This window comes from Anarhichas minor, unplaced genomic scaffold, assembly GCF_050575085.1.
Source record: "Anarhichas minor isolate MPS153535 unplaced genomic scaffold, ASM5057508v1 ptg000078l, whole genome shotgun sequence".
NCBI lineage: Eukaryota > Metazoa > Chordata > Actinopteri > Perciformes > Anarhichadidae > Anarhichas > Anarhichas minor.
Window position 1 is genome coordinate 883,933 of NW_027466524.1, and position 27,161 is coordinate 911,093.

At 44.9% G+C, this 27,161-nt stretch overlaps 1 protein-coding gene and 1 long non-coding RNA gene across 3 annotated transcripts; one reads left to right on the top strand and one right to left on the bottom strand.

Annotated features, from left to right (window-relative positions):
- The first annotated feature begins 541 nt into the window (after positions 1-541).
- On the top strand, positions 542-4,884 carry LOC142937912 (uncharacterized). The gene is made up of 3 exons (XR_012949465.1): positions 542-739; positions 2,385-2,477; positions 4,246-4,884. It is a non-coding gene; the product is annotated as an uncharacterized LOC142937912 (long non-coding RNA).
- A 3,023-nt stretch (positions 4,885-7,907) lies between these two features.
- On the bottom strand, positions 7,908-26,916 carry rrp1 (ribosomal RNA processing 1). Of its 2 annotated transcripts, XM_076081020.1 has the most exons (16): positions 26,641-26,916; positions 26,031-26,113; positions 24,917-24,974; positions 23,986-24,071; positions 21,960-22,021; positions 21,739-21,868; positions 19,571-19,635; positions 18,558-18,772; positions 17,597-17,706; positions 15,256-15,353; positions 14,148-14,167; positions 13,926-14,063; positions 10,948-12,314; positions 10,693-10,863; positions 8,887-8,953; positions 7,908-8,361 (listed from the first exon to the last, which is right to left on the bottom strand). In XM_076081020.1, exons 1-16 carry the CDS (start codon positions 26,765-26,767, stop codon positions 8,144-8,146), a joined length of 3,015 nt encoding a protein of 1,004 aa, XP_075937135.1. In that variant the 5' UTR covers positions 26,768-26,916; the 3' UTR covers positions 7,908-8,143. The 2 variants fall into 2 exon arrangements, with proteins under 2 accessions (XP_075937135.1, XP_075937137.1); XM_076081022.1 differs by lacking the exons at positions 21,739-21,868; positions 21,960-22,021; positions 23,986-24,071; ... (1 more) ...; positions 26,031-26,113; positions 26,641-26,916 and adding an exon at positions 19,738-21,711.
- Positions 26,917-27,161: the final 245 nt, after the last annotated feature.

Here is a 27,161-nt window from a genome sequence, read left to right on the forward strand (position 1 = left end):
GATTCAAGAAAGTTGAGAGCTGTAAACTCACCTTCAAACTAAAAGTTGTGCGTTTTCAAACACATTGGCTGCGATCAAAGTAAGAAAGCCAAATTAAATAAAAAAATAAATAGCCTAAATAATGAATGTAATTTAATAGAATGTACATTAGACTACAGTATAGGCAGACTTTACAACACATTTACTTAACTGGATTTAAAATGCTAAAACAACCAGTCCCTGTATAGATGCTGTAGCTGTACTATGGATGAAGCCCTGTTTGGAACAGAACATGTTCACTCAGTAATCTCTGATAAGAATTACATGTATTGTGCTTCTCAAGACAAACATGTTGGCCCTTTTTATAATGGAGCACATGAAAGCCACCTTGCCTGTATTAGACTTTGTTATGTAATAAATCTCACAAGGGAAGGCTGAAATTAGATACGAATAAGTCAACAAATATTCACTTTCGAGTGTAGGAATAGCAGAAATTCCAATAGATAGGAACAGAGAGGACGGCTCCTGGTGAATTCCTTCTATGCAGGATAATTCTTCGCCTCAGAGCACAAGGGGGGTGTCAGGTCTGTAAGAGGAGGGCTCAGCTTGTTATTGAGGAAGAGATCCAGTTGCAGAGGACAGCTGAGCGCTAACACAGACGGACACAAAGAGCTCTGCTCCTGATACAGCACTGAGGAAGCACTTTGATTCTGCCACAGGCCTACCACCCTGAGAGGAATGGTGTGACTGATCATCAATGGTGAGTCCTTACTTCTTTCAAATAGAAAGTTTTATCCTAAGTTGCATGTTTGAATCAATCGTGTTAAAATTCACTGCACGGTTGAGTTGTATCCGGCTGCCTCTGAGCCACAACAGTTATTATCCCGGATCAAGCCTTAAAACCAAAAAGTCATTTTATTTTGTTTTAAATTCGGGGGTTCTTTTGCATTGTGAGATATTGAAACCAGCTTTGCAGAAACAGAGTAGACGCAAAGAGAGCTTTGCTTTCGTTGGCTGTCAGAGTGACTCAGCGTTTTTCTTCAAGAAGTACATACGCGGCTCTCTTCTCCTGGTAGCTGCAGGCCTCAGGGTTACCGACCAATGAGAGAAGCTGCAGAAGGCCTTTAGGCTCAGACAATTTCAATTTTAAATACAGTGAAGCTGTTGTTGCTCTCCGCTGGTGTTTGTGAATGCAAACATAAAAGTTGAGAAAACTCAGTATTTCAATGCAACTTTAAACATGTTTTGGAGTTTTTAGTTCCAAAACGAACAAACTAACTAGCTGTTATATGATAACATGTTAGATTTTATATATATATTTATATAAAATTTCATTTATAAACGCTTTATAAGGCATAGATAGTCCTCACTTTAGATGAGGTCACACACAACACTTACTAAACGCTTTGTAAGGTGGAGTGACTGATTCAAACGCAAGAAAGTTCAATTGAATAATATCTCAACAATATGTATTTTCAGATTTCAAATTGAACTGGATGAATTATAAATAATACATAATATAATAATAAATACATGTTCTCTCATTTCAAGTAAAATAAGGGATGAATTAAAAAAATACACAACAGAAAGCTTTTGAACAATGTGACTCTTAAAATAAAGTAATTCATTTTAGAAACATGTATTGAACTGAATTGTCCTGCAGCTTTAAATTCAGTTCATTCAGGTGTGAAGGGGTTTAACCAGAAAAGCCACTTCAAGGAAGGCTAAGTGTGCTTTTCTACTAACCGCCATGTTAACAGTAAAAAGGACATAATAAAGTCCTGTAAACTACGAGGGTGGGCAAGGTTCACTGTTATTGCTCTCCATGAGACCTGAGCATTGGATTCAAGCCATCACACACGACCACAAATACAATTTAAAATTTGGGACAGCCAAGCTACCATCGCTTTTACTTCTTTGCAGTGTGGACAATTTAATATGTGGTTGTTTACAACCCCATACTGAGAGCACATAAGATCAAGAAGCACTGAGCTTATAAATACATAAAGTGCAAAACAAAATATATATATATATATATACATATATATATATATACATTGACAATAGTGTTGAGTCAGTGAGATGATCCTTTCTCAAGGGAACCTTAGTTATTATTTCGCAGAGATGCATCGTGATGGAACATAATGAAATAAGATCATTTTTTAATTATTAGATGGAGCTGATTTATACCGCGGCTATTTGTTTTGCATTTCATTTACAAAAGCTTTTACTTCATGACCGATAAATTCAGCCTGAAAAAGCTCATACACATCGTTATTTTGGGATCAGGGCTATTTTTCTGACAACAGCTATAATGTACAAAATCTGAAACGTAAAAATATATATTTTTCCCTACAGGAAGGTCAGTGCTGACCTGACCTGACCTGATATTGCTCTTTTTCTAGCCTGCAGGTATGTGGTGCTGAAGATCCGGGCTGCAGTAAGAGGGGAGGTGCAGCCAGGGAAAACAAGCACCTCGGCCTGTAACCAGGCAAAAGGTGGGTTTGGTACAAATGACTCAAGAGCCCAAATCAATGAGCCCCTCTGAGTCTGCTGCAGATGTTGCTGGTTTCATTTTACGAGGTTGGCGCTGTGTCACCAGAGCGATGTTGACAAAAAGCGGGGGGTGCACTTGATAACTTTGTCACAAGTTTGCAGCGGAGTACACTGGGGCCCGTCATAGTAGCGTACGCTGGGCCCTGTCATAATAGCGTACGCTGGGGCCCGTCATAATAGCGTACGCTGGGCCCTGTCATAATAGCGTACGCTGGGGCCCGTCATAATAGCGTACGCTGGGCCCTGTCATAGTAGCGTACACTGGGGCCCGTCATAATAGCGTACACTGGGCCCTGTCATAGTAGCGTACACTGGGGCCCGTCATAATAGCGTACGCTGGGCCCTGTCATAGTAGCGTACACTGGGGCCCGTCATAATAGCGTACGCTGGGCCCTGTCATAGTAGCGTACACTGGGGCCCGTCATAATAGCGTACGCTGGGCCCTGTCATAGTAGCGTACACTGGGGCCCGTCATAATAGCGTACGCTGGGCCCTGTCATAGTAGCGTACGCTGGGGCCCGTCATAGTAGCGTACACTGGGGCCCGTCATAATAGCGTACACTGGGGCCCGTCATAGTAGCGTACGCTGGGGCCCGTCATAGTAGCGTACGCTGGGGCCCGTCATAGTAGCGTACACTGGGGCCCGTCATAGTAGCGTACGCTGGGGCCCGTCATAGTAGCGTACGCTGGGGCCCGTCATAGTAGCGTACGCTGGGGCCCGTCATAGTAGCGTACGCTGGGGCCCGTCATAGTAGCGTACACTGGGGCCCGTCATAATAGCGTACACTGGGGCCCGTCATAGTAGCGTACGCTGGGGCCCGTCATAGTAGCGTACGCTGGGGCCCGTCATAGTAGCGTACACTGGGGCCCGTCATAGTAGCGTACGCTGGGGCCCGTCATAGTAGCGTACGCTGGGGCCCGTCATAGTAGCGTACACTGGGGCCCGTCATAGTAGCGTACGCTGGGGCCCGTCATAGTAGCGTACACTGGGGCCCGTCATAATAGCGTACACTGGGGCCCGTCATAGTAGCGTACGCTGGGGCCCGTCATAGTAGCGTACGCTGGGGCCCGTCATAGTAGCGTACGCTGGGGCCCGTCATAGTAGCGTACGCTGGGGCCCGTCATAGTAGCGTACGCTGGGGCCCGTCATAGTAGCGTACGCTGGGGCCCGTCATAGTAGCGTACACTGGGGCCCGTCATAGTAGCGTACACTGGGGCCCGTCATAGTAGCGTACACTGGGGCCCGTCATAGTAGCGTACGCTGGGGCCCGTCATAGTAGCGTACGCTGGGGCCAGTCATAGTAGCGTACACTGGGGCCCGTCATAGTAGCGTACACTGGGGCCCGTCATAGTAGCGTACACTGGGGCCCGTCATAATAGCGTACACTGGGGCCCGTCATAGTAGCGTACGCTGGGGCCTGTCATAGTAGCGTACACTGGGGCCCGTCATAGTAGCGTACACTGGGGCCCGTCATAGTAGCGTACACTGGGGCCCGTTATAGTAGCGTACGCTGGGGCCCGTCATAGTAGCGTACACTGGGGCCCGTCATAGTAGCGTACACTGGGGCCCGTTATAGTAGCGTACACTGGGGCCCGTTATAGTAGCGTACACTGGGGCCCGTTACTATAAAATGCAGATCCTTTTAGGTTGTCGTGTAAAACACATCCGATGGTAAGTGGAGAGTCACCTCTGTCTTTCTCTCTCTGCAGGAGAAATGGACGGCAGGAGAAGCGCTGATGGGTCAGCCTTGATTCCCCAACCAACACAGACAGTCGATGTCCTGCCGAAGGACGATTGTGGATCCTGAAAGTAAACTGAGAGCTGAGGGTAGTGTGGAAGGTCTATAATGAGGATACAAACACAACACACACACACGGAGAAACAAACACACATCCTGGTGCTCTCCTTCTTCAAATATCAGCAATTCCACGTTGCTGATTTGTTTGAAATTCTTCTTGGCCAATAGATTTAAAGGTTCATTCATTGCACTGACATGCATATGTGTCTGTCTGTGTTCGTTCCAATATCTCACCACAAACACACAAACACTTCCATTCATAAGAAGCCAGACAAATAAAATCTGATCTGCATTGAACTCCACCTGCTTCCAGCTCTCGGTTTTCTTCCCACTCGTCCTGCAGCCAGTGGAGAGCTCGTTGGCAGAGAGAATGAAAGCCTGATCACCAATTCCCCCCCGAGGAGCGGATCAGCCTGGATAAAAAGACTCTGTTGATCAAGTTGTGCCAAGTCATGTATTCATGTAAAACAAAGAGCATAGTTAATAAATAAAATATAAATAATTGCATATATAAAATTGCTCAGATAAATAAACCTATTCTACAAAAATATAGGAATACTGTTGTGTTCTCTGTGTGTTCCTCCTGGCTCTACAAGTGTTTTGTATCAGTATATATACATATATATATATACGTATATATATATATATACATATATATATATATATGTATATATATATACGTATATATATGTATATATATATATATGTATATGTATATATATATATATATATGTATATATATATATATATGTATATATATATATACATATATATATACATATATATGTATATATATATATATACATATATATATATATATATACATATATATATTAGATATTAGCTTCTGCTAACACTATTTCAAAGCCATCACATTGACGTTAGTGGCCTTTCACGTGTGGGGATAACACCAACCGTGCTGTCATCATCCTCTCCTGCTAAAGCGTTGTGCTGCTTTGAACAGTCTTGATGAGCGACCACCACAGCGCTGGAGGGGACCAGCTGACCACCAGCCTCTTAACTGATTAGGAACGCATGAAATAATAAATAAACAAGAAGTAGTGTGTACATATCCAAATTTAACAACATGAAAGTAATGATTTTTCTCGAACAATCTCCACAAGTAGGAGGTAAAAAGTATGAGGAATTAGAACTACCTTCACAAGTACAACTTAGTTCCTGAGTACATGGTACGGAGTAACATGTCGGAGGTGTTCTAGGCCGAGTAGAATAACTTCAGTTATTTTTATAACTTCAGTTTCACATCAGGAAGTTGTAGGTCATCCAGGTTTTTATGTCCTTAAGACATGCTTGCAGTTTAGCGAGCTGGTTGGTTTCATCTGGTTTGATCAATATATATAATTGAGTATCATCTGCATGAAAGTTTATAGAGTGTTTTCTGATAATATTGCCTAAAGGAAGCATATATAAGGTGAACAAGATTGGTCCAAGCACAGAACCTTGTGGAACTCCATGACTAATGTTGGTCTTCATCGAGGCTTCGTTTACAAACTGAGATCGATCTGATAAATAGGATTTAAACCAGTTCGGAGCGGTTCCTTTAATACCAATCAAATGTTCTAGTCTCTGTAACAGGATGTAATGGTCAATGGAGTTGAACGCAGCACTAAGGTCTAACAAGACAAGAACAGAGACGAGTCCTTTGTCTGATGCAATTAGAAGGTCATTAGTTATTTTTACCAGAGCTGTCTCTGTGATGCTTTATAAATCCCGACTGAAAGTCTTCAAATAAACTAGTGTTATGTAGAAAGTCACACAACTGATTTGCGACTGCTTTGCCAAGGATCTTAGAGAGAAAGGGAAGGTTAGAGATCGGTCTATAGTTGGCCAACACCTCTGGATCAAGAGTGGGCTTCTTAAGAAGAGGTTTAATTACAGCTACTCTGAAGGACTGTGGTACTTGGCCTGTTAGTGAAGACAGGTTGATCATCTAGTAAAGAGGTGCTAACTAACTGTTAAACTTCTCTAGTCAGCACACCAAAAGACGCAATCCATGGACCTAGCCGTCCTGGACAGAGGTGGTGCGCTGTGCCCAAAAGAGAGCTTCAGCTGGGGATTCTCCGGAATCTCCTTTAATTCTCTCCAACGGCTACACAATCCTGTTGGATAAGGCTCCATCCCAGGAAGGTCCTCCATACGATGCTGAAGGTGGTCATAATAAGATCCTCAGGAGGCCTTCCCGGGGCGTCCTCGTCTCCTTACCCCTGTTCGCCTGCGCAGACGTAGATTACTCAAAATCCACCATCCTGTCCAAGCAGTCTGCATGCACCATCTCCTCTTCCCGTCTTCCCCCCAATTACGCCGATCATTGGAGATTCCATAGCCGTAACATATAGTTCATAAACGTTCCCATTCACTGTATCCCAGGAGCCACTGTCCCCATCATCCTGGATAAACTCCAGAATGTACTGCACTCTCTCCTTAGAGAATTCTAGTTCATGTGGGGCCGAAAGACTGTTAAGTCTCAACCTCCGTCCTCTAGTTCCTCACCCCTCAGCTCTCCTACCAGGACCAGTATAGCCATTCCTTTGACCATCATCTCCTCTCACAGACCCTCTGCAACACGCTCAACAGAACCCCACTGCTGCTAATCACAACCCCGCTCTTTACCATATTCCTGTAAAACTTGGTGTATTTAATATTGGATCACTAAATTATGAATCATTTTGTCATGCTTTTACTACATTTTGTTGGTTGAGATTCACCAAAGTCACACAAACACAAACAAAGCGATGTTCCGAGAGGTCAGATGTTACTCTTCAATGGTGTCTGTAGCTTTGGCGAGAGCAGAGATAACTGCTTCAGTTCGCCATCGGAAACGGAGTGAACAGCGGTCTCACTGCAAGGTACACATTGATATATCCACAATATACTTGAACTGGTATTGACGTGTTATGTGGACCTTTGTTTAGGGTGCTGGGACTCTGGGGCTGACCGCCGTCTATTCTCGGTAATACACCGACTATGGATCAGTGACTACCCCACTTCAAAGACCAGAACTATGCCTTTAACTTAATCACACATTGTTTAGCTGACATGCATTGTACCTGCAATACTTCTACCACAAGATGACTTCAGCAGCATCCCACAGGCAGGACAGCAGGCTGTCACAGCTTCATGAAATGCAAGAATGTGTTCAGCGTCTTCAGACTGACGTGAACACAAGTGTGTGTGTGTGTGTGTGTGTGTGTGTGCACGCGCGCACGCACGCACCTTCTGGATTCACTGCACACAGGACGATACGTTCACCACATTGATTGGAGTCTTGCATGCGTTGCTTGAGATGCCTCTGCAGCAGCCTGTAGCTGTGGCAGAAACAGGGCTACAGGGATGTGTTGGACCCCGCTGCGTTGACGGACTGACCTCATTCACATGAAAGGCTGAAGGTCTGAAATGCGTTGGTCGTGTTGGACCACACTTCTTTAATGAGAACATGATCCAAGCTAAACAGAGGTACACTTTACCACTCTTTACTTTGACTCTGACATTCGTCCTGTTTGCATCAGAAGGTCTTGAGTTTGACTGAAGTAATGAGACGATGTAGTACAGCTATTGATGTTTCACCATTTTGTTTATTTTTTTCCCCCTAAAATATAATTTATTTTGTTCGGTATCAAACTCAATCACACACTAACTGAAAAGTTGATTACATTGGACAAACTGTAATAGTAACTTAAAACATTGAACCGCTCAATGAGGCAGAAAGTAACACTGATATCAGATGCAAGTACAAACACACAGCCTCTCTCTCCAGAAGGCCGTGTGCGTCTCTCTGCAGCCCGTCAGCGCTAGAAGAAGTCTGCTGCTGACGGTCGGCGTTTAGGAGTACTCTTTGGAGTAGTGGTGCTGGTCCTGTTGGCCTTGAGGGTCTTGGGGGTCTTTCTGGCGGTGAGCGGTGTGGGCGGAGACTTCAAGACCCCAAACTTGGGTTTCTGTTTGGGGTCAAAGGGCACTCGCAACGCGCTGTCTGGATTCACAAGTAGGCTGCGATCAGTCTTCCGAAACTCTGCACCAGGACACGGGAAAGTAAATGTTACGTCGTTACAAAAGCTGTTACACCAAAACAAGAAGAAGAGATTAACTGAACTTCAAAGGACTTCAAAGGTGTTCAGCAGCTCACTGTAGTGACTTTATATACGGCTGGGAGGTTCATCTATAATAACATTCATCTAGAAGTTCATTATCTTATAAATCTGAATCTGCAAAGTAACTAAAGCTGGCAGATAACTAGTGGAGTAAAAGTATATTATTTCTATACAAACCACTGCTTTCAATTCAACTAACTAACTAAACAGCCTTTTCTTATTTGATTCTGACTCTTTATGCTCTGGTCTTGTGAGTTTGGACTCTGTACATTTGTATTTAGCAACATTGTTTTGTCCAAAGAGCCATTTCTTACATTTGCTACATTTTGCAGAATGAACTGGAGATTCTGCTCTAAATACGTCCGTTAGGTTCTGACTAGTGATCCCATTTTAACATAGAAAACAACTTTGTTAACAGTTATAAATATCAGTGTCCCATCTCTTACCAGCCGTCTTGTTGTTCTTGAGGCCGAAGGTCACCTTCTTGGACAGTGATTTGGGACTTTGACTCTTCTGTGAAATACAAACAGAGAGAAGAAGTCACACACGGTTACATAATAATGGTTTTCATTTATTCTAGATAGAGATGAAAGGAGAGTAAATCTGATCAGCTTATGGGTAGAACATCTGCTGTGGACTTTCCTTTAATCACACCATCGTACCTTCTTAGTTCTCTGTAGATTCCACACTTGCTCCAATGAACAGGCCGCTGAACTAAAGACTCAGCTGATAACATACTCAGGTTTGGATAAAGCTCTGGACCGAGGAGCAGATTTACATTCCAATACCTCGAAAATGTGCCGAGGAAAACCTGCTGACAGCATCATCTGATATGGTCCCATCACATGGTACATGGACTGTACTTATACTTCTCTAGTCTTCTGACCACTCAAAGCTCTTTAACACTACAGGTCATCATTCACCCATCCCATCAGAACTATCCAACCATACATACACCTAAGGCCCAGTATTCTGTCTCCCCAAGGACACATGGACTGATCTGACGAGTCCTCTACCACTGAGCCTCTGAGCCAGACACTAACTCACCGCACAAAACACATGAAGGAATAACACCCAGAGCGGATGTTGACACGGTCTTCCTCCGTCTGCCATCATGCTCAACACATGTATCTACCAACACACTATCGACGTCACAGAAACCTTTATAGTGGGTGAGAGCTGTGTGTGTGTGTGTGTGTGTCCATCCTCACACAGCTGGGCAAACAGTCTCTTGTTCCATCCACACCAACACGTTTCTGTTTAAAGCCAGTTTAGAACTAAAACGATCACGATCACCACACACAGCTTCAGCACCGCTTTCTACATGAATTCTGTCCATTAAAACACGCCTGAACACCAATATCACGTGTTACAACACGTAGTGCAATTATAATTATAATAAATCTAATTTTAACAACCACTGCTCCAAAGCAATGGAAACACAACACTGTGTGTGTGTGTGTGTGTGTGTGTGGCTCAGCAGCACTATTGCCTTTACAGTGTTTTTGAATGACTTAGTTTATCCTAATTTAAAATAAGCTTTACTGTTGGGCTATTTTTAAACATCAGACTTCATTAGTATAAACTAACACAAAGCTACAGGACACCTCATTGGCCCCCTGGTGGCCAGCTGCTGTATAGGTCATAAGCCCCGCCCCCTCCATGTTAGAAAGTACACGTCAAATACAATTTTCCAAAATGGTATCTTTGCCATGTCTGGTTCAAGTGAGTGTGTTTAACTAGTTGGTCAAGGCTGACAGAGGAGTTGTGATGTCATGATTGACAGCTGCTCTGAGAGAAGTAGCAGCATGCTAGTGCAGCAGCTAGGTGGCTCACGCTAACGCGCTGTGGCCGGGCTCGGGCGGTTGACCTAAATACCACGATCCACGGGCAGCGTCTGTCCCAGATGACCAGAGGGCCACTAGGGTTACGTTGGCGTCCCTTCTGTAGTGTGGGAGGAAGTGGAGACGTGTCGTCCGGTCTACGGACATTACCGTTGCTTAGCTCCATCTGTGACCTCAGTATCGATGACACAATACTGGAACTTCTGACTTTCAGTTTGAGTACCTTGAAAAATATCAATATTTGATGCCACAAGGAAACTTTGACACAACATTGAGGGCATGAGGTCTGCATCTGCCATCTTTAATGAGCAAACACCATAAATCCTGCAGATGATTAACTTTCACACGACCGACAGGTTTGTTAAAGCATTTCTTTGGTGCTCAGTTCTCACTGTTCTTTACGTTCACCTTCTTGCTGGACAGCGGGGTGCTGGGGCTCCTCTTGGTTCTGCAGAAGAGCGGTGTTGGGACTGTGGCGTTGCTCTGAAAGGTGACGAAGTCAGACGCCGAGCCGGAGGAAGTCTTTGCCTTCTTTTGGGACTTTTTAGTGCGAAGAGGAGTGGAGGACTCTCCAACGTCCTGAAAGGGAAAATTAATTTACAGGTGAGTTATGTCTCAGTGTTATCAGATAGCCTGAACCCTTTAACCTTATTAAACACTCACACTGTCTGGTTTGGACTTCTGGGTCACGGTATCTTCTTCTGGAGCCCCGTTGATCTCTGCAGCCTCCAGCTCATCGGCCTCGTACTCAAAGACCACGGGGATCTTCCTCTTCTTCTTCCTCGGTTTCCCGGCGGAAGAGACCACTTCAGTTTCACCCGATGTGAGCTCTGCGTCAACGTTGCAAACCACCTGCAGCTGGCTTTTATCCGTTACGTCCACTTGGGCTGCTGCCAGCTTCTTTCTCTTAGCTGGTGCTGTCTTGGTGATCTTAAACGGCAGCTTCTCAGCATCCACGGCCGCTGCTTCCTCTGAAGTCTGACACTCTTTCAGGTTCTTTTTCCTCTTCTTCAGTTGGATTTCAGTGTTTCCATCAAGTGATGCAGCCTCTTGCTTGCCTTTCTTCTTCTTCTTCGTAAGTGGCGCTGTGGTGGCATCTTGTGACGCTTCCTCGACAACTGATCTGACTTCAGCGTTTGTGTGTTTTCCCTCTTCCTCAACCTTTGGTCCTTCATCAGCCTTGAGCTTCTTTTTCTTCCTCTTCTTATCACATGGGGTGATGGAATCAGTTGGCTTCTCAAGTCCAGCGGTTGGGTCACCTCCCTCTGACTCCTCATAAGGTGTGCTCACACCACTCACCTGCACCTCCTTGAGGTTCTTCTCAGCTGTTGGACCCTTCTTCTTCTTCTTCTTCTGCTGCTTGGCAGGTGTTGGACAATCACTTTCAGATGTGGTTGCAGTGTTTTTTTCTGCCGACTCCTCAAAACTTACTGGAATGATCTCTGCTTCTGCATTGACCTGCAGTTTGGCCACAATCTCCTCCGTCTGTACCTTCACCTTCAGGCCCTTCTTCCTCTTCTTCCCTGAGACTGCAGCATGTGGCTCTGTTCCAACAGGAGCCTGCTGCTCCTCTGCTGCCTCCGTCACCTCAGAAGTCTGCCTCGTTCTGGTCTCTACAGATTGGTGCATGTTGTCACTGGTGCAGTCAGTGGCTTGGCTGCTTTCTTCAGTGACAGGAATTGGAGGCCGTTCCTTTACTTCAGAGAGGAGCAGAGCTTCTGACTGGCTCTCTGGAGTCTTTGCCGCCGTCACTTTTACACATGTGAGGGAGCTGTGCGTCTGTGCTTCCTTTTCCAAATCTCCTTTCTGTGAACACTCCAGACCTCCTCCAGTCTCTTTAGTCGTACTTTGAGCCACAGTCTGTTCCTGTCCAGATCCGTCTGCACCTCCATCCTGCAGGGCTTTCTTCTTCTTCTTCTTCTTCTTCCTCTTCTTCTTGTTGTTTTCATTTGCAGTTAGGTCAGCTGGTTCACCGCCATCTTTCACTGAGTCCTTGCTTTGCTTGTCGGGTGTGGAAGCCTCCTTTCCCCCTGAAGGAGCAGAGACACAGATCAAATATGTGTCATTACATGAAGAGCTTTGCAAGGAGACTAAATGTAGTTCTCCAGTTATGATAAACAGACTCGGGACAAGATGTAGGACATTCAACAGTCACAGGCAGCGCTATGTTCAGGTATGGTTGTCATTTAACCTGTGGTGATAATTAGATTTGGTCAGTTTAATGAGGCAAGCATCCCTCCTGAAGTGATGAGTGACCCGGTAGTAGTGATGTGTGCTTCCGTGTCGAGGCTTCGAAGCGCGTGTCGAGTAATGCAGGGAGATTTTAGTGAATCGCGTATGGAGGCTTGTGTTGATGACGTATGTGGTGACGTTCGTCCGTACCACGTGACTGATTCAGGGAATGGTTCACGGGTTTGGCGTGCAATTGGAAATATAAGAGGCAGCGAAACGCAACGGATCCCTCCTCACATCTTGTGGACTTGGGACTTTATTGCGCGTTTGTTTGCAAACTATTCGAGCATCAAACATCATTCATTCATTCAATTCAAAGCGTCACACACCAAAGCCATGGTGTCATTATAATCACTCTGCCTGTTTTACATGTATTGTCCACTTGATGGCGCAGTAGAGCAGGTGAAGCTTCGGCCCATGAGTGAACCAGTTAGATGGAAAGCTTCATGAAGCTTCATCTCGCCATCACTACCCGGTGGTGTCTCCTCTGAATCAAGAGCCCGACATTAAATGGCATAAAATGACCGCTGAGACATAAGACACATGCAGGCCCATCTTATTCAATGCTGCAACTGAAGCAAACCACCTGATCGTTCTGAATGTCCCGAATGCTCCGAGGGTCTCTAGTTTGTGCTCGTTGGGTTTCATCAGGCTGTGTTTATCCTCGAGGCCACAACAGGTTTCATCTCTTCTTTAAATGGTCTCACTGTGTGAACTAACAGCATCACAAATGAATATCATTGAGCTCAGTGGATCCTCAAGATTTATGCAACGTCAACACTGTTCACATTCAAATACAACACAAAACACCACAAAACAACAGCTGCATACTGCAGACAGAAAACTGCTTTGAAAGAACGAGATGTTAAATGAACAGTGAAAACTCATCATAGCTTAATTTAACATCAGTATTCATAATTACACTTCATGTTTACTTCTCCTGATCTTTACCTCCTATAACAAGGTCCACAGGGGCATCTCAACACATACACGTTATATTTATACTGAATAATAATATTATTATTATTATATGATATATATTATTATACTGAATATTATTATATGATATATATATATTATTATATTATACTGAATTACCTGTGAGGGTGACAACAATAAGAAAGTTTGTCAAAGTGTTATTTGCTGCTTTTTTTCATGTTGGAATAAATGTTAACTATTTAACTGTAAAGTAGTAATACGTGTTTGATGTCTTAATGTTTCTGCATTAAATCATTCTGGGATGTTTGCTGACATTGATTGGATGTGGCACAGCCCTACAGAGAACATGTTCCACTGCTCGTTTGATTCACTGCCCTCGTCCATAAATCCATAAATCCATAGATCCATAAATTCAACAGCAGATTTAAAATGTTGCAGAGGCAGGAGGTGAATGTGCTAACATGGGATACCTTTCATTTTCTTGGCTCCTGGCACCCTCTCATCGTTCCCCTCCATGCGACCTCTCTTGATCCTCTTCCTGCTGCCAAACATGTCGTCATCCTCATCTGTGGAGACCTCCTCCGGATACTCATCCTGAGGGAAGATGCCTGAGAGGAGACAGGACGAGGTCAACGATCAAGAACAATTCAGTTTTCATAAATATTAAAGCGAGTGTGATCATCAACTCTTACCTTCATTCAGATCACGCAGTCTGCCATTCAACACACCAGGGTGAGAGAAGAAGAAGAAGGAAACATTGATGAGTTCAGATTGAGGCAGAGATCATTCATGGTTGATCAGTGGATCATCCTGGTTACACAGCGCTGTCTGGCACGAGTAACAACATCAGCAGGAAACACTTTCGCCATTTCGTAGAGCTAACAGACATGTCTATGGCTCTACCTCGTGGACATTATAATCTGTGTCTTCTGAGTAACCTGTCCACTAACTCTCCTGTAACCGAGTCCATTTAGGTGACATTGTTCAGTCTGGTCACCTAACGGGTTGACTCTGGTAGCCAGCTAAAGGGTGGCAGGGAGCCACTCACAGCCGCTCAGATGGTCAGCCCTTCCTTGGCTGAGTGCATTGCAGCAGTGTTGCCTAAAGATGAGATCGGTACTACTGGGAGGATGGGATGCTCATGTGGGCTCCTTCAGCTGATAACCAGAACTTATTACAGCACACTGAATCATTCCATCTGGCCTGGTTGGAGAAGTGATATTTCTAAACATGGCCACTCTTGCCATGCACAACAGTTGGTTGGAAACCAAACCAAGCGATGCCTCAAGCTCCGCTTCATGCCATACCTGGAATGGGGGAGCCATTTGAGAGACTCATCAACTGTGTAGGTCCGTTGCCCAAGTTAGAATCTGGTTACCAGTATCTCCTGACGTTATGTGTGCAGCCACTGGATACCCTGAGGTAATTCTACCACCTTCTCTCAAAGCTAACATGGTAGTGAAGGGATTGGTGAAACTCTGTACCACCTTCGGTTCGCCATTTCATTCAACCAGACCATGGTGCTAACGTTATGTCCCAAGTGTTTGCTGTAAAGCATCAGATCTCTGGTGCTTATAGCCAGAGCCAGGGGTGCTAAAGCACTTCCACCAATCCCTCGAGTCTGTGGTACTGATGAGCTGTCGGCCTAGAATGAACGCTCACTTTGACAAGAATGTTGTGGAACAAAGTTTTCAATCTGGAGCCTCTGTGCTGGCTCTCCTTCACCTCTCTGGTTTAGAACTGCAATCGGAGTTTGCAGTTCCTTATGTGGTGAAGTGTAGTGTCACAGCATCTACTCACACTCTGGTGATCTTGTAGAGTCTCTGTCTGTTCCTGCTGGGTGTGCTGCTCCGACTGGCTAACTCAAACAGCTTGTCTGCCAGGGCGGCATAGTTGAACTGAAAAACACACAAATACTCAGAAATCAAAACCAATTCATCACCATTTTAAACATCCACCATCTAAGTCACACTCATGAATATTTGTTCAAATTATTTCTTCTTGAACAGAAAGAAAGCTTGCATGATAAACTTTGACTGATCCACAAAACAGAAAGTCAGAGCCGGAGAATGAATGACTTCCAATAATCAACCCTTTCAGGCAATTCCCTTTAATCTCTTTACACATTTAATAAATAGAAGACTTTGCATTTCTACAAGACATTTTCAAAAACATACCAGTTTTCACATTGGTTTTCTTCCCTCAGCTAATGTGAACAAGCTGAAAACTGCTGTTTGCATCCTTCACACGGGGGTTCTGCCGTTCAAGTTTAGACTTTTTAAAAAATTGATTTTCCATTAAACCCGCCATACATTTCTTTGCAGCATATATTAGAAATGTATACAAGCACGGCACAGCAGCATCATCCAAATGATTACAGCTGTTAAGGTACCTTCCCAAACTCCCTGCACCCAACCTCTAGTAAAGTTAGGATGCCCTGTTCCTCCCTGTTCCTCCCAGAAGAGGAAGCTACGACTGCAGAAGCTTCATCTTTACAGGAGCGAGTTTCAGGGGCAAGATTTAAATTAGGCACATATGGGACTGGGGGGGGGGGGAATGTCTCTTTGAAACATTTAGTATTGATACTAAAATGTGCCAAGTTTGGGACATGACCAGATCTTATGCAAGTGATCTGCTGGTTGACGCTCACTGCGAGGGCATGGAAGGTCTACGTTGTACCACTCTTGCCTCGGCCAAAACAATCTGGAGTTGTGTCAAGCTGTGCCTAGCAGCAGGGGAAGAGGTATGCATCAAGTCAAGCACAGCTCTCCATGGATCCTCGAGCAATTCCTCACCAATGTGGCTCTCCCAAAGTCTCCTCACGTCTTGCAGTGAAGGATGATGTCACACACATTGTTAAAGAGAACGGAAATTACACCTTTGCAGTATATATCAAGAGGAACTGGAAAGGCAGTAATGCTTTTCTGGACAAAATGTCTATTCTGGATACATCGAAAACACTGACTATAGTCAATCGAAAAAACTCAGAGTTGTGTAAACAAATCCAACTTGCCGTCCACTGATAGATATGGGATGAATTTAATGCCCTTTGAGGACCAAGATCATAAAGGAGAAACAGCGAGAGAAGGTGGGAAGTTACGACTGTTGTTGATGGGACAGTGCACCGATGTCTGCAGGTTCAAATGCCACGAGATTCTGAATGAACGATGGACCACTGGGTTACAACAAAACGGACTTTCTCCACCGAGTTAAACGTTGTTGTTGTTGTTTTAAATCAGGATGGGGACGGTTACGTCAGGAGTTTTTGGTAACACAAACTTCTTATCATATACAGCAATACGTCAGTCTTGTAATACCACCGTTCCTACGGTCTAACAGACAGCTGACCCAGGAGGAGCTGCAGACTGCTCGCCTTAGGATTCATGTTGAAGAATAAAAGCAGAGCACTGTTTTTGAAATGGGGTCCATAAACCAAGTCTGGAAGGTGCGTGCCATCCTCACAACTTCTCAACGACCATTGTTCTGAAACTAAACTTAAATAAAGCTACCGTGCCTTCCCTGCTTTATGGTCTGTTTGACTCTAAATGGACCATAATGTACTAAATGAACATCATGCTGTATTGAAGAAGACTTGAAACTAGAGATTGAGACCATAAACTCATGTTTACAATGTTTACTGAGGTAATAAATCAAGAGAGAAGTAGAGTCATTTTCTCATAGACTTCTATACAACCAGAGGAGTCGCCCCCTGGTGGTCACTAGAGAGAATGCAGCTTTAAGACACTTGCATTGGCTTCACTCGGCAGAGCCGGAGGTTGCCGCCTGGCTATAACATGCAGCACCATCGAGTGATGCAGGGATGACACACAGACAGAAGTGAGCACGTAGTCTCCTTTAGCCACCGCCTGTTTAAGACACGTACAATACAATCTTTAGAATTCACAAGTTAGGTATTTACCAAAGTATTTTATGCTGTGGAACAAAATGCTAAAATCTCTCAAGCTTGTTTTAACACAGATCTTAATTCAGGCATCTAACTTGAAACCCATCGACTTTGAGTGGAACTAAAACGCTGAGTCATTGCTGGCTTCAGGACTCATCAGTGAGGTAGTGAAATGTGTGACCAACACATAAATCCCAAAAGAACAACATTGAATAGAAATAGAGAGAAAGTCCTCACCTGTAGGACTTGTCCAACGTCTTCATCACATGACCCCTCTGTGTCTGAGTCTACCCCCTGAAGAAGCTCAGCATCATCACTATCATCTTCATCTTCACTTGGTATATTGCCTGAAATAAAAATAAAAACAGCACAATTTACCTCATTAAAAACAGCACCTGCTACTATATCCAGTGACACACACTGTTTACCGTCTCTGTCAATAGCAATGAGAACATTGCATGGATGAATAACTACATATGACACATTGTATCAGTGTATTCGTCTACAGTCAGACTCTCCACCGCGCCGTGTCAGCACTGAGGCTCCCTCATCACCGCTCTGCTGTGGGGGAAACGTGCTGTGGCTTGTTTGTATGGTCTGCACAGGATGCAGGAACAAGATAGACAGCGGGGCCGGCAGCCATTGAAGCACATTTATGCCCCTCTGACAAAGTCCACAAATCTGTGGACTACATTTGATACCACTACGCCGGCATGGCATTAACCTCTCGTTTGTTGAGCCTAATGAGTCGCCCAGCTGCACTGATAACCTGATCCACAGACAGGTTAAATCCACAGTTTATCACAGTGCAGTGTCTGTGCAGAACAGACCCCAGTAAGTCTGCACCACATCATTTAGATTAGCTGAGAGGTTGTCAGCTGTCTGGGTTTAAACCAGTGTATTACAAACTCAGTGTAATGTTAGCACGTGTCCAGTCGAGAGAGCGTGTGTACAGTCTATTAGTCAGTGAATAAATGCTACAACTCAAAGACCCTTGAAGACACCCAGGCTAAGTTCCTGTTGCTGCTGTTGTCAGCCAGCTGATGATTAAAGTGATGTGATTAGCCCCCAAGTTAGCAGCAGCTCCGGCCCACCACCAGCACCCCCTTTACAAACATGTCCACTTTAAGCTAATCCTGTGCACTTTGGGGCAAAAAACATGCAGTCTGTATTTTATGCGTTTCTTTTGGGAAGGTACCGTTGATCTGCTTCCATGTCCGTTTCTTGGCGACCGGTTTGCTGATCTTCTCATTTAGTTCCTCGTTGTCGTCGTCCTCCTCAGAAGCTTGTCCCGAGTCGGAGTCTGAGTGCTCAGCTGCTTTCAGCTCCTTCATCAAATCTTCGACAGCGAAAGGGGCCTGGTCAATGATGGTGCTGAGGATGCTGTTGCAGATGGCACTGAAAAGAGACAGACTGGCGACACAGACAGGAAAAGAAGAGGATGGAAGTGGTTAGCACCGGACCTAACATAAAAACAAGCTGCGTTAGTCAACTTGGACCTTTGAAGTACAGAAGAAATGATAGATTTATATTACATGAACAACATAAACAACCGTTCAATAGTTTGGAATCTCCTGCCACTGAAGCTTTGATGTTCCAGTCAGATGTCAGAGACTCTGTATTCAGCTTGTGCTTACTGGTGATAGGATCGTATATGGGCAACTGGTTTTACATTACAATTCAGAAATCACACCGTAGGCTCAGCTACAGGAGCAACGTTGGGGTTAAGTGTCTTGCTCAAGGACACATCGACGTGCGACTAGCGGAGCCGGGGATCGAACCTCCGATCCTCCGACTGAAGGACGGCCCTGCCCTCCACAGTCGTCCAACACCTTTATTAAGGCGGAGGTAAATAACTTACCATCAGAACTAAGATGTTAAGAGAATAGAACATGCGCCCTGCTGTGCATTAATAGACGTAGTGTACGTGTGTCTATGGTTCTTTTCTACTACGGCTGATCAGAAACTGCAAAGCCACTTTGAAATTTGACAGGCGCCGCACAATATCCACGAGAACTCCAGCTGCACCATCATCACATACAGAAAACAACATGAAAGACCATCTCCAATGAAATAAAGACTTGGGATACAGACTCCTAACATCCTGTTCTGCAGGGCATCGTCTATTCTTAACTTCTGTTATTACATTGCTCAAGTGTAAGAGAGCATGAGAATAACTGCAGCAGAAGAGGTGAGCCGGTGTGGACTTACTCCTTGGTTTTGGCTGCCGTTTTGCAGAATGGCTCGATGAATATCAAGTTCTGATCAGCAGTGAGCTGTGAAAAGAAAAGAAACAAGGATCATTGTGGCATTATTGTATTTCCTCATAACAAGGAGCTGGAATCAAACTAAACGTACTGTAAGAGTGGAAGTCTCACAACAACTAGAGAGGCAGCATCAGTGGCTAAGAACAGCATCCACAGCCATGCTGGAGGCTCTGAGGCTGGACGCAGGCAGCGTGAATCTACTGTACATATACAGCAGAGGTCATGATGCAATAAAGGATGTCAGCATCACAATGCAACCATTCTCATCTTGTTAACAAGGATGTAAACAGCGTTCATCAGACCACTCAGACCTGGAAACCCTCCAGGGTAACAACACAGCAAACAGCTGTATTCATAACATGGATCTGGTATCGCGCTCCAAGGTTCTCAAAAGGCACATGGTAAAAACAGAGTCAAAGCATTAGATAAACGAATGAACAGTAAAAAGACACTACATAACTTAACTGGATGATCTTTTGAAAGTGGTGAGTGAGGAGAATGTCTGAGGTGTTGGGGGAGGGAGCTCCAGAGGGAGGGGCAGCGATGGAGAAGGCCCTGCCCCCCCCAGGTCCGATGCTTGGACAGAGTAGGGGGGGTAAGGAGGTTGGCATCGGCGGATCTGAGGTTGCGAGCGTGTCGATGCAGGAGGTCAGAAAGGTATGAAGGGGTTTAGGGTAGTGGAGGGCTTTGTATGTGATCAGGAGAATCCTGAACTGGATTCTTTGCTGTATGGGAGCCAGTGGAGGTTCTGAAGGACTGGGGTGATTAAGTTTAAAGATGAATCGATCCCTCATTAGTCCCGCAGTGGGGAAGTTTGTTCTGTGCATTTGACCCGTCCCTAGTCTTCAGGGAGCAGTGGGCTGCCCCCGAGGAGCAGCGAGAGGTTCAGTGTCTCTGGTGGAGTGGGAGAGCAGACGGGCAGAGTTCTGGATGCTTTGTAGTCCGTTGATGGTTCTGGGGGATGTGCCGTACGTATATTGCAGTAGTTAAGTCTCGAGGTGTGGAGGACATGGATAAGTGTTCCAGAAGATTTAAGAAGCAACCACGCATATTGTTATTTCATGAACTCATCTGATAGGATGTTATATTTACTTCTCTACACTGTTCTTCACGTTATTTCAAACATTCACTTGGAGGCCTAAAGTTGTCCATTTGCCATTGCAGTGCTCTTTCAATGGATCTAATTACTCGTGTATAGAGATCTACTAGGAGTTGCTAAGCACATGATTTTTTCAAAACATTAAAGTTACTACAAGGAACTTTCATTTGAAGTTGAATTGGTCCCTGTGGACTAAAGTGGTAGTGTCTGTGAGCACCAGAGTCCCTTTAGAAAACCTCTCATTCTACTGCAGCAGGTCTGACAGTCGGCCCCGCTCAGTCCTGGTTCTGGTTCTCCCGTGCCTCCCTTCCCTCCAGCGGGCACAGCAATACGGCCTGGGTCTCCAGCAGCGTGGTGTCGGTGTCGGCTCCCAGAGAGGAGAAGCTCTGCTCCTGGAGGAGGAGGAGGAGGCGCTGCTGCTGGGAGCTGAGCTCTCCTCCTCCCTCCGGAGCTCCGACTGCAGGTCCAAGGCTGCAGTGTAGCCAGATCTGGGTCTGTCACGGTGGACCGGTCTCTGCTGTAGCTGGATTCTGAGCTGAAGGAGTTTCTGGTGAACCTGCATGATTTCATCGGATTCCACCAGAATCCGATCCGGTGGCTCCGATGACAGATATTAAGAACAAACATGTAGAAATAGCCCGTCTTCTTGTGATGTTTACTTCTGTAGATCATGTGAGGCATTAGTAGAACGGGCGGAGAGAGCTTTTTACTTCCAGGAACTCAAATGTGTGCCCGTGTTGTGATTTGGCAGCTCAGCTTGTTCTGTCAGAAGCGCTGTGAGTAGGGGAAGGCCGTAGCGGTGTAGAATGTCAGACTGTAATGCGTGCTTTGGTTTGACTGTGTTGCGTGTGTACATGCTGCTCGGTATCAGTGTGTAGATTGGAACATGCATTTGTGAGAACCCAAAATGACACATACATGGTTGTACGTATTTGTAAATAGTACTTTGTGTTTGTAGAACATCAGCTCTCAATGACACACTTAAACCCCAACAGACAGCGGCGGTGCTGTACCTCTGCTGAACCCACAGCTGCCAGCTCGGTCATGTAAAGGTCCAGGATGTGGAACTGCAGCCCGCTGGGCGCCCCGCTGCCGCTCTGCAGGACGTGTGCCGTCAGCAGCTCCAGAAACCTGGTAATCGCACTGAGGAGGCGTGGTACAGAGTTATTGACTCCTAAAGGAGACGACGTGAAGGAGACTAGAAGGTTTTGGAGACTAAGTTTGAGTACATTACCTGCTCTCCCAGTTTCTCCTCTTCAGCATCTCAAAGGTTTGTCCGAACATGAAGCGAACCAGCTGTTAACAAAAGAGAAGAGAAAATAGTCATCATTTGGATTATTGAGACGTAAAACATCCAAAATCTCTCAATTATCATAACTTAAAGATTACACAGCTGGCGTCTTTATGGAACTGTGTTGAAGTGCAGCCGTGCCCGGTTAGTTCTGAGGACGTGTACTCTGCTCCTCCTCTTGTAATGCATGTGTTGATCGTTACTGGTTACTTATTATCAGGTGTTGATACCAGCAGGATATGAGCCTGGCTGCTGGTGGTCGATCACTCAACACACGTGAGCCGCGGATTAACTGCACCTTTTCTTTCCAGCTTAATCATAGTGTAAAATACAGTTTTACTGCCGCTCGTATGTTTTCAGGTAATACGTCTTTAAATATCTTTGCAGAGCGTCAGTGAACAGATGTAAAGCAGTCGTGGAGCAGGTTAAAAGCATTTGATGGTGAATGTCTGAATGGTGAATGGTCTGTCAGCGACGGGGGCCACGCCACATCAACAACAAGGTATCATCGGGGCATTTAGAAAGCGTCAGAATCAGACCGGGCTAAAGCTATTACAACATCTATTGGGGTCTTTATTGCTGCAGACATGAGGCCACACTCCGGTGTGGAAAACAAAGGATTTCAAAATCTGGTTGAAAAGGTTAAAGTGCTTGAGCCACGCTATGAAATCCCCTCACGCACCACTTCAGTATGAAGATCGTTCCTCTATGAAGAGGAAAAGACTGACCGCTCACTTCATCACGGAGGAGGTGGAGATTGAGAGTCTGGTGCTGTAGACACGCCCCCTCTGTGAGTCACACAGACTCGCCCCCTCTGTGAGTCACACAGACACGCCCCCTCTGTGAGTCACACAGACACGCCCCCTCTGTGAGTCACACAGACTCGCCCCCTCGACCTGACATTAATGTATTTCCTCAGCTTCTTCACAGCCTTGGTCCGGATGGGCTTCTCGTTGGAAGCTAGTCTCTGAGCGAGCTGGACCTCTGGCTCTTGAATCGACGCCATGTTCACACCGATTCACGTGGGGACTCTTCACTCGTATCCTCTTTACTCGCGCCCTCTTCGTCCCACGTTTCCACGATACGGCGCGGCCTGATGACGTCCCAGGGACAGCATCTTCTTCTTCTTCTTCTTCTTTTTTAGTTCGATGGCGGGTGGCAACCAGCGTTAAGGTGCATTACCACCACCACCTACCATGTTGGCGTGTCTGTGAGTCACACAGACACGCCCCCTCTGTGAGTCACACAGACACGCCCCCTCTGTGAGAGTCACAGCTACCTTTTCCCCAGATAACTATTCTCATCTTTTTGAAATTAGTTTTTATCTGGGTTCTGGGTTTTCCAATATGGAGTCTCAGATAGAGACCAGATGTGAACAGCCCTTGGCAGGACGTGAAATCCACACTGACCTATGAGGAGGAATTGATTTGACAGGTCCGGCTTGTTATCTGCAAAGCGGTGGATACCGGATCAAGTTCTGATGCTACACAAAGTATGACTGTTCTAGTGTCCCGTGAGGGCGACAGTGAGCCTGCATGCACAACACCAAGAAAAATGAAACAGCTAAATGGAATTCAGCCATTAATCATTCTTACACCTGAAACATCAATACGTGTGCTGTGTAGAAGGCCTGTAGCAATAACCAACGCAAAGCAAACTATAGAACTTAATATGATTCTGACTAAGGAACAGTATCGTGAGGAATTCATACTTATTGTTAGAATTGTAATGCTTCTTTTAAGTACTCATATCGGTCCTAGCAAGTACTCAATTGTAAGTACTTGTTTTGAAATAAAATAGTGTCATCGGTGCAACTCTACCGAGTACTGATAACAGTGATTAATAATCAGCTTTATGGCTCACTGATCGACGAGTTCGAAACCAAAAGACTTCATGCCAGAGCGAAGCATCTCACTGCATCAGTTACTTTAAACAGCTAAAACTCATTCAGCATTCTCTCCACACTAACCTGGAAGAACTTATCCATGCGCAGCCTGTCGATACCAGTCCACTCTCTCCTGAAGGTCTGCAGGAAGCTCTCCAGGTACAACAGCTCTGCAGGAAACGGCACATCATCATCATCATCATCATCATCATGAAAGTACAGCACCGGGTTGCATCAGCTATGTTGAAGCTCAGAAGTAGCCTTGTTTAAACGTAATTACTAACTAAAGTGGGAGTTTAAGTGCTCCTAACATTTGAATATGTGTAACAACATACAGGCTAGGCGTAAGACAACGTGCATCTGGCACTATGACTTTGCTACTGGATCATTTCAGCGCTCTGTCAACATGCACAATAAAGTGCACAACATGTAAAATAACACGTACTGTATATCCTCTGTGCCACAGTCACAAGCAAACATCTGGTTAGATAACTTCCTTATTAACAAATACTACTTTAATCATTTTGCCGGTGTAAATTATCATGATTTCTGTTATAACATAATAATGTCATCTGGCCATTAATAGTGTAACGTTACCGTTATAATACCCTGTGTTTGCACAACCTGTTGATCATAACGCTTTGCTCTACTTCATCTTCCCTTTGGTTGATGTTTGGTGATTAACAATAACTATTTTAGACTAGAACCTCTTCTCTAAACTGCAGCATAAAGAGTGCTTTTCATTGATTGGCCACAGAAAGTAAAAACGTTACTTTGGCAACAATATTTTGGTAAGAGTGGACTTAATGCCAGAGTCACAAAGAAAGATCTTCCTCTCCTTGGTGCAACCAAACATCGACATAGCTCTAGTACCAACTCAACTCGTTGAGCGTGGAACCTACACCCTGACTGAAGAGAGAGCTCGTGTACAGCTGGTGCAACAGGCTGCAGAGCTTTTCTTATGTGCCTCATATCGAATCCTACCACATTATGAAATCAGACGTGGGCAACTTACGTCCATCAATATCATGGAAGCTGTGGATGAGGGTAGAGATCTGGTTGGACAGCTCCTCCTAAAGAAGAAACGTGAAGACTGCATGAACAGAGACATTGAATCAGGCAGCAGAGGGGCGACTGACTGAACACGGTTATAATCAGTTTTGGATTTATGACAGACAATTTTAAATATCTCTGATTTGGACTCAAGAGTAGGTTTTCATTCTTCATCAAGATGCCGTCACTACAACTCTGAGGTCAGTGTTTCCCATTAATTACCTCGACTGCAGCAGCTCGACAGCTTCATAATGAACCAAAGATATTTGACCCTTCTGAGGCTGGCTGGACCTCACGGGCACATTCTCTACACGTTTAAAGAGGCTGGCGGCTCAGTCCGTGAGCTCTACAGCAACCAGCGGCCCAACCTTTCGTTCCCGGGGACTTAACCCGCCCGGGAGGGAGGGCACCACTGTCAATGTAATCTCAGTTGTTTATAGAACATAAATAGATATCAGAGAGGGATGTATGACAGATTATAATACATCATTAAAACTACCAATGACAAGATTTGTTTCAATCCATAAAAATACGATCTTTTATTTCCTTATCATTTGAATTTAGTTTTTTTATTTAAAGAAAAAAAACATATAATAAATGACTATTACAAAGTAAGAGGATAACATTTTGAATGATTTTTGGGAGTCTGGAGACCTTGTAGACCAGCTGCAATAATCAAACAATAACATGGATCATCATGATCCTCAATTAGTAAAAGTTATATTTGCTCCCTTTTTTTCTTTTGTGCTGATCCGATCTTTGATCCGAGCCGTGAGTTGTATGATCCGTTGCACCACGAGCTTTAACACTACTTTCATACACTGATGGCACGGTGCCACCTGCACACCAGGACTCTGACGAACTAACTTAAGTGTATTGCCCACTTTGACATGGACAAGCGGCGCCGGGGATCGAAGCAGCGTTCCTCCGATTGGACGACCGTGCTCTACCGCTGAGCCACAGTGGACTAATTGTGTGCCTGAAAAGGGATGAAATGCACCGTGTGTATTCACAGCAGCTCCCATTCCCATGATACGAGTGTGCAAGCCATGCACACAGACAGTAGCACAGCATACCTGGAGCAGTGGTTTGTCCTGCATCCACAGACAGTAGAACAGACCCTTCCACAGCTTGAGCAGCTCATCACCTGTGAATCCACCTACACAAGAGGACACAAGACTGTGTGAGACATGTCCTGAGTCCAGGACTACACTGCAATCAAATACAGCAGCGGCCATTTTTTAAAGACATTTTATGGACTAGACAACTACAACGTATTTTGACAGTGGACAAAATCTTCCGTTTCAGATCTGCAGAACTTTTTATGTAACCATAAAATAATATTTTGCAACAAATACTGTAACAAGGTTACTGTTCTGGTGATTGTGGCGACAATGCAAATTACGTTCAACTGTTACATTAGCTAGTTAACTTAACTAGTTACACACAAACTGCCTTTCACCTCACAGCTACACGTGTTCACCAAGTGTCGCTATCAACACCACACGTGCATCAGACTGGGACCAATTCCCTTTCAACCAGTTATGGTTTGAACCAACCAGTCGCTGTTAACAATACATGTTTCGTTAACGTGCTACCCAATTCAAGTTATTACTAGCGTTTGAGCTGATGCTAGCCAGCTGTGACAGAGCTAACTAGCTGCGTAGCGCGGACAGTCTACGTTACCTGTCGCGATGTGAGACCTGACATTAATGTATTTCCTCAGCTTCTTCACAGCCTTGGTCCGGATGGGCTTCTCGTTGGAAGCTAGTCTCTGAGCGAGCTGGACCTCTGGCTCTTGAATCGACGCCATGTTCACACCGATTCACGTGGGGACTCTTCACTCGTATCCTCTTTACTCGCGCCCTCTTCGTCCCACGTTTCCACGATACGGCGCGGCCTGATGACGTCCCAGGGACAGCATCTTCTTCTTCTTCTTCTTCTTCTTCTTCTTCTTCTTTTTCAGTTCGATGGCGGGTGGCAACCAGCGTTAAGGTGCATTACCACCACCTACCATGTTGGCGTGTGTACCAGAGTTATGTTTTACAAAGAAACAAAAACACACTGAGGACACGCTACATTCTCTTGACCAGCCCAAATGCCAAACACAAATGAATTAAACCATTCTTTTAAATTAAATGTTCAAAATATGTATTAAATACACGCTTAAAATGTTACAAATAAATGTCGAAATAAATGTCTTTTTT

What these genes read in the sequence shown, in the direction of transcription:
- rrp1 (XM_076081020.1), bottom strand. Translation starts at nt 26,767, where the DNA reads ATGGCGTCGATTCAAGAGCCAGAGGTCCAGCTCGCTCAGAGACTAGCT. An exon ending in CAGCTGTGGGTTCAGCAGAG is followed by an intron (nt 19,636 to 21,738) that starts GTACAGCACCGC and finishes TTCTTTTCACAG; the next exon opens with CTCACTGCTGATCAGAACTT. An exon ending in ACGTTGGACAAGTCCTACAG is followed by an intron (nt 15,354 to 17,596) that starts GTGAGGACTTTC and finishes TGTGTTTTTCAG; the next exon opens with TTCAACTATGCCGCCCTGGC.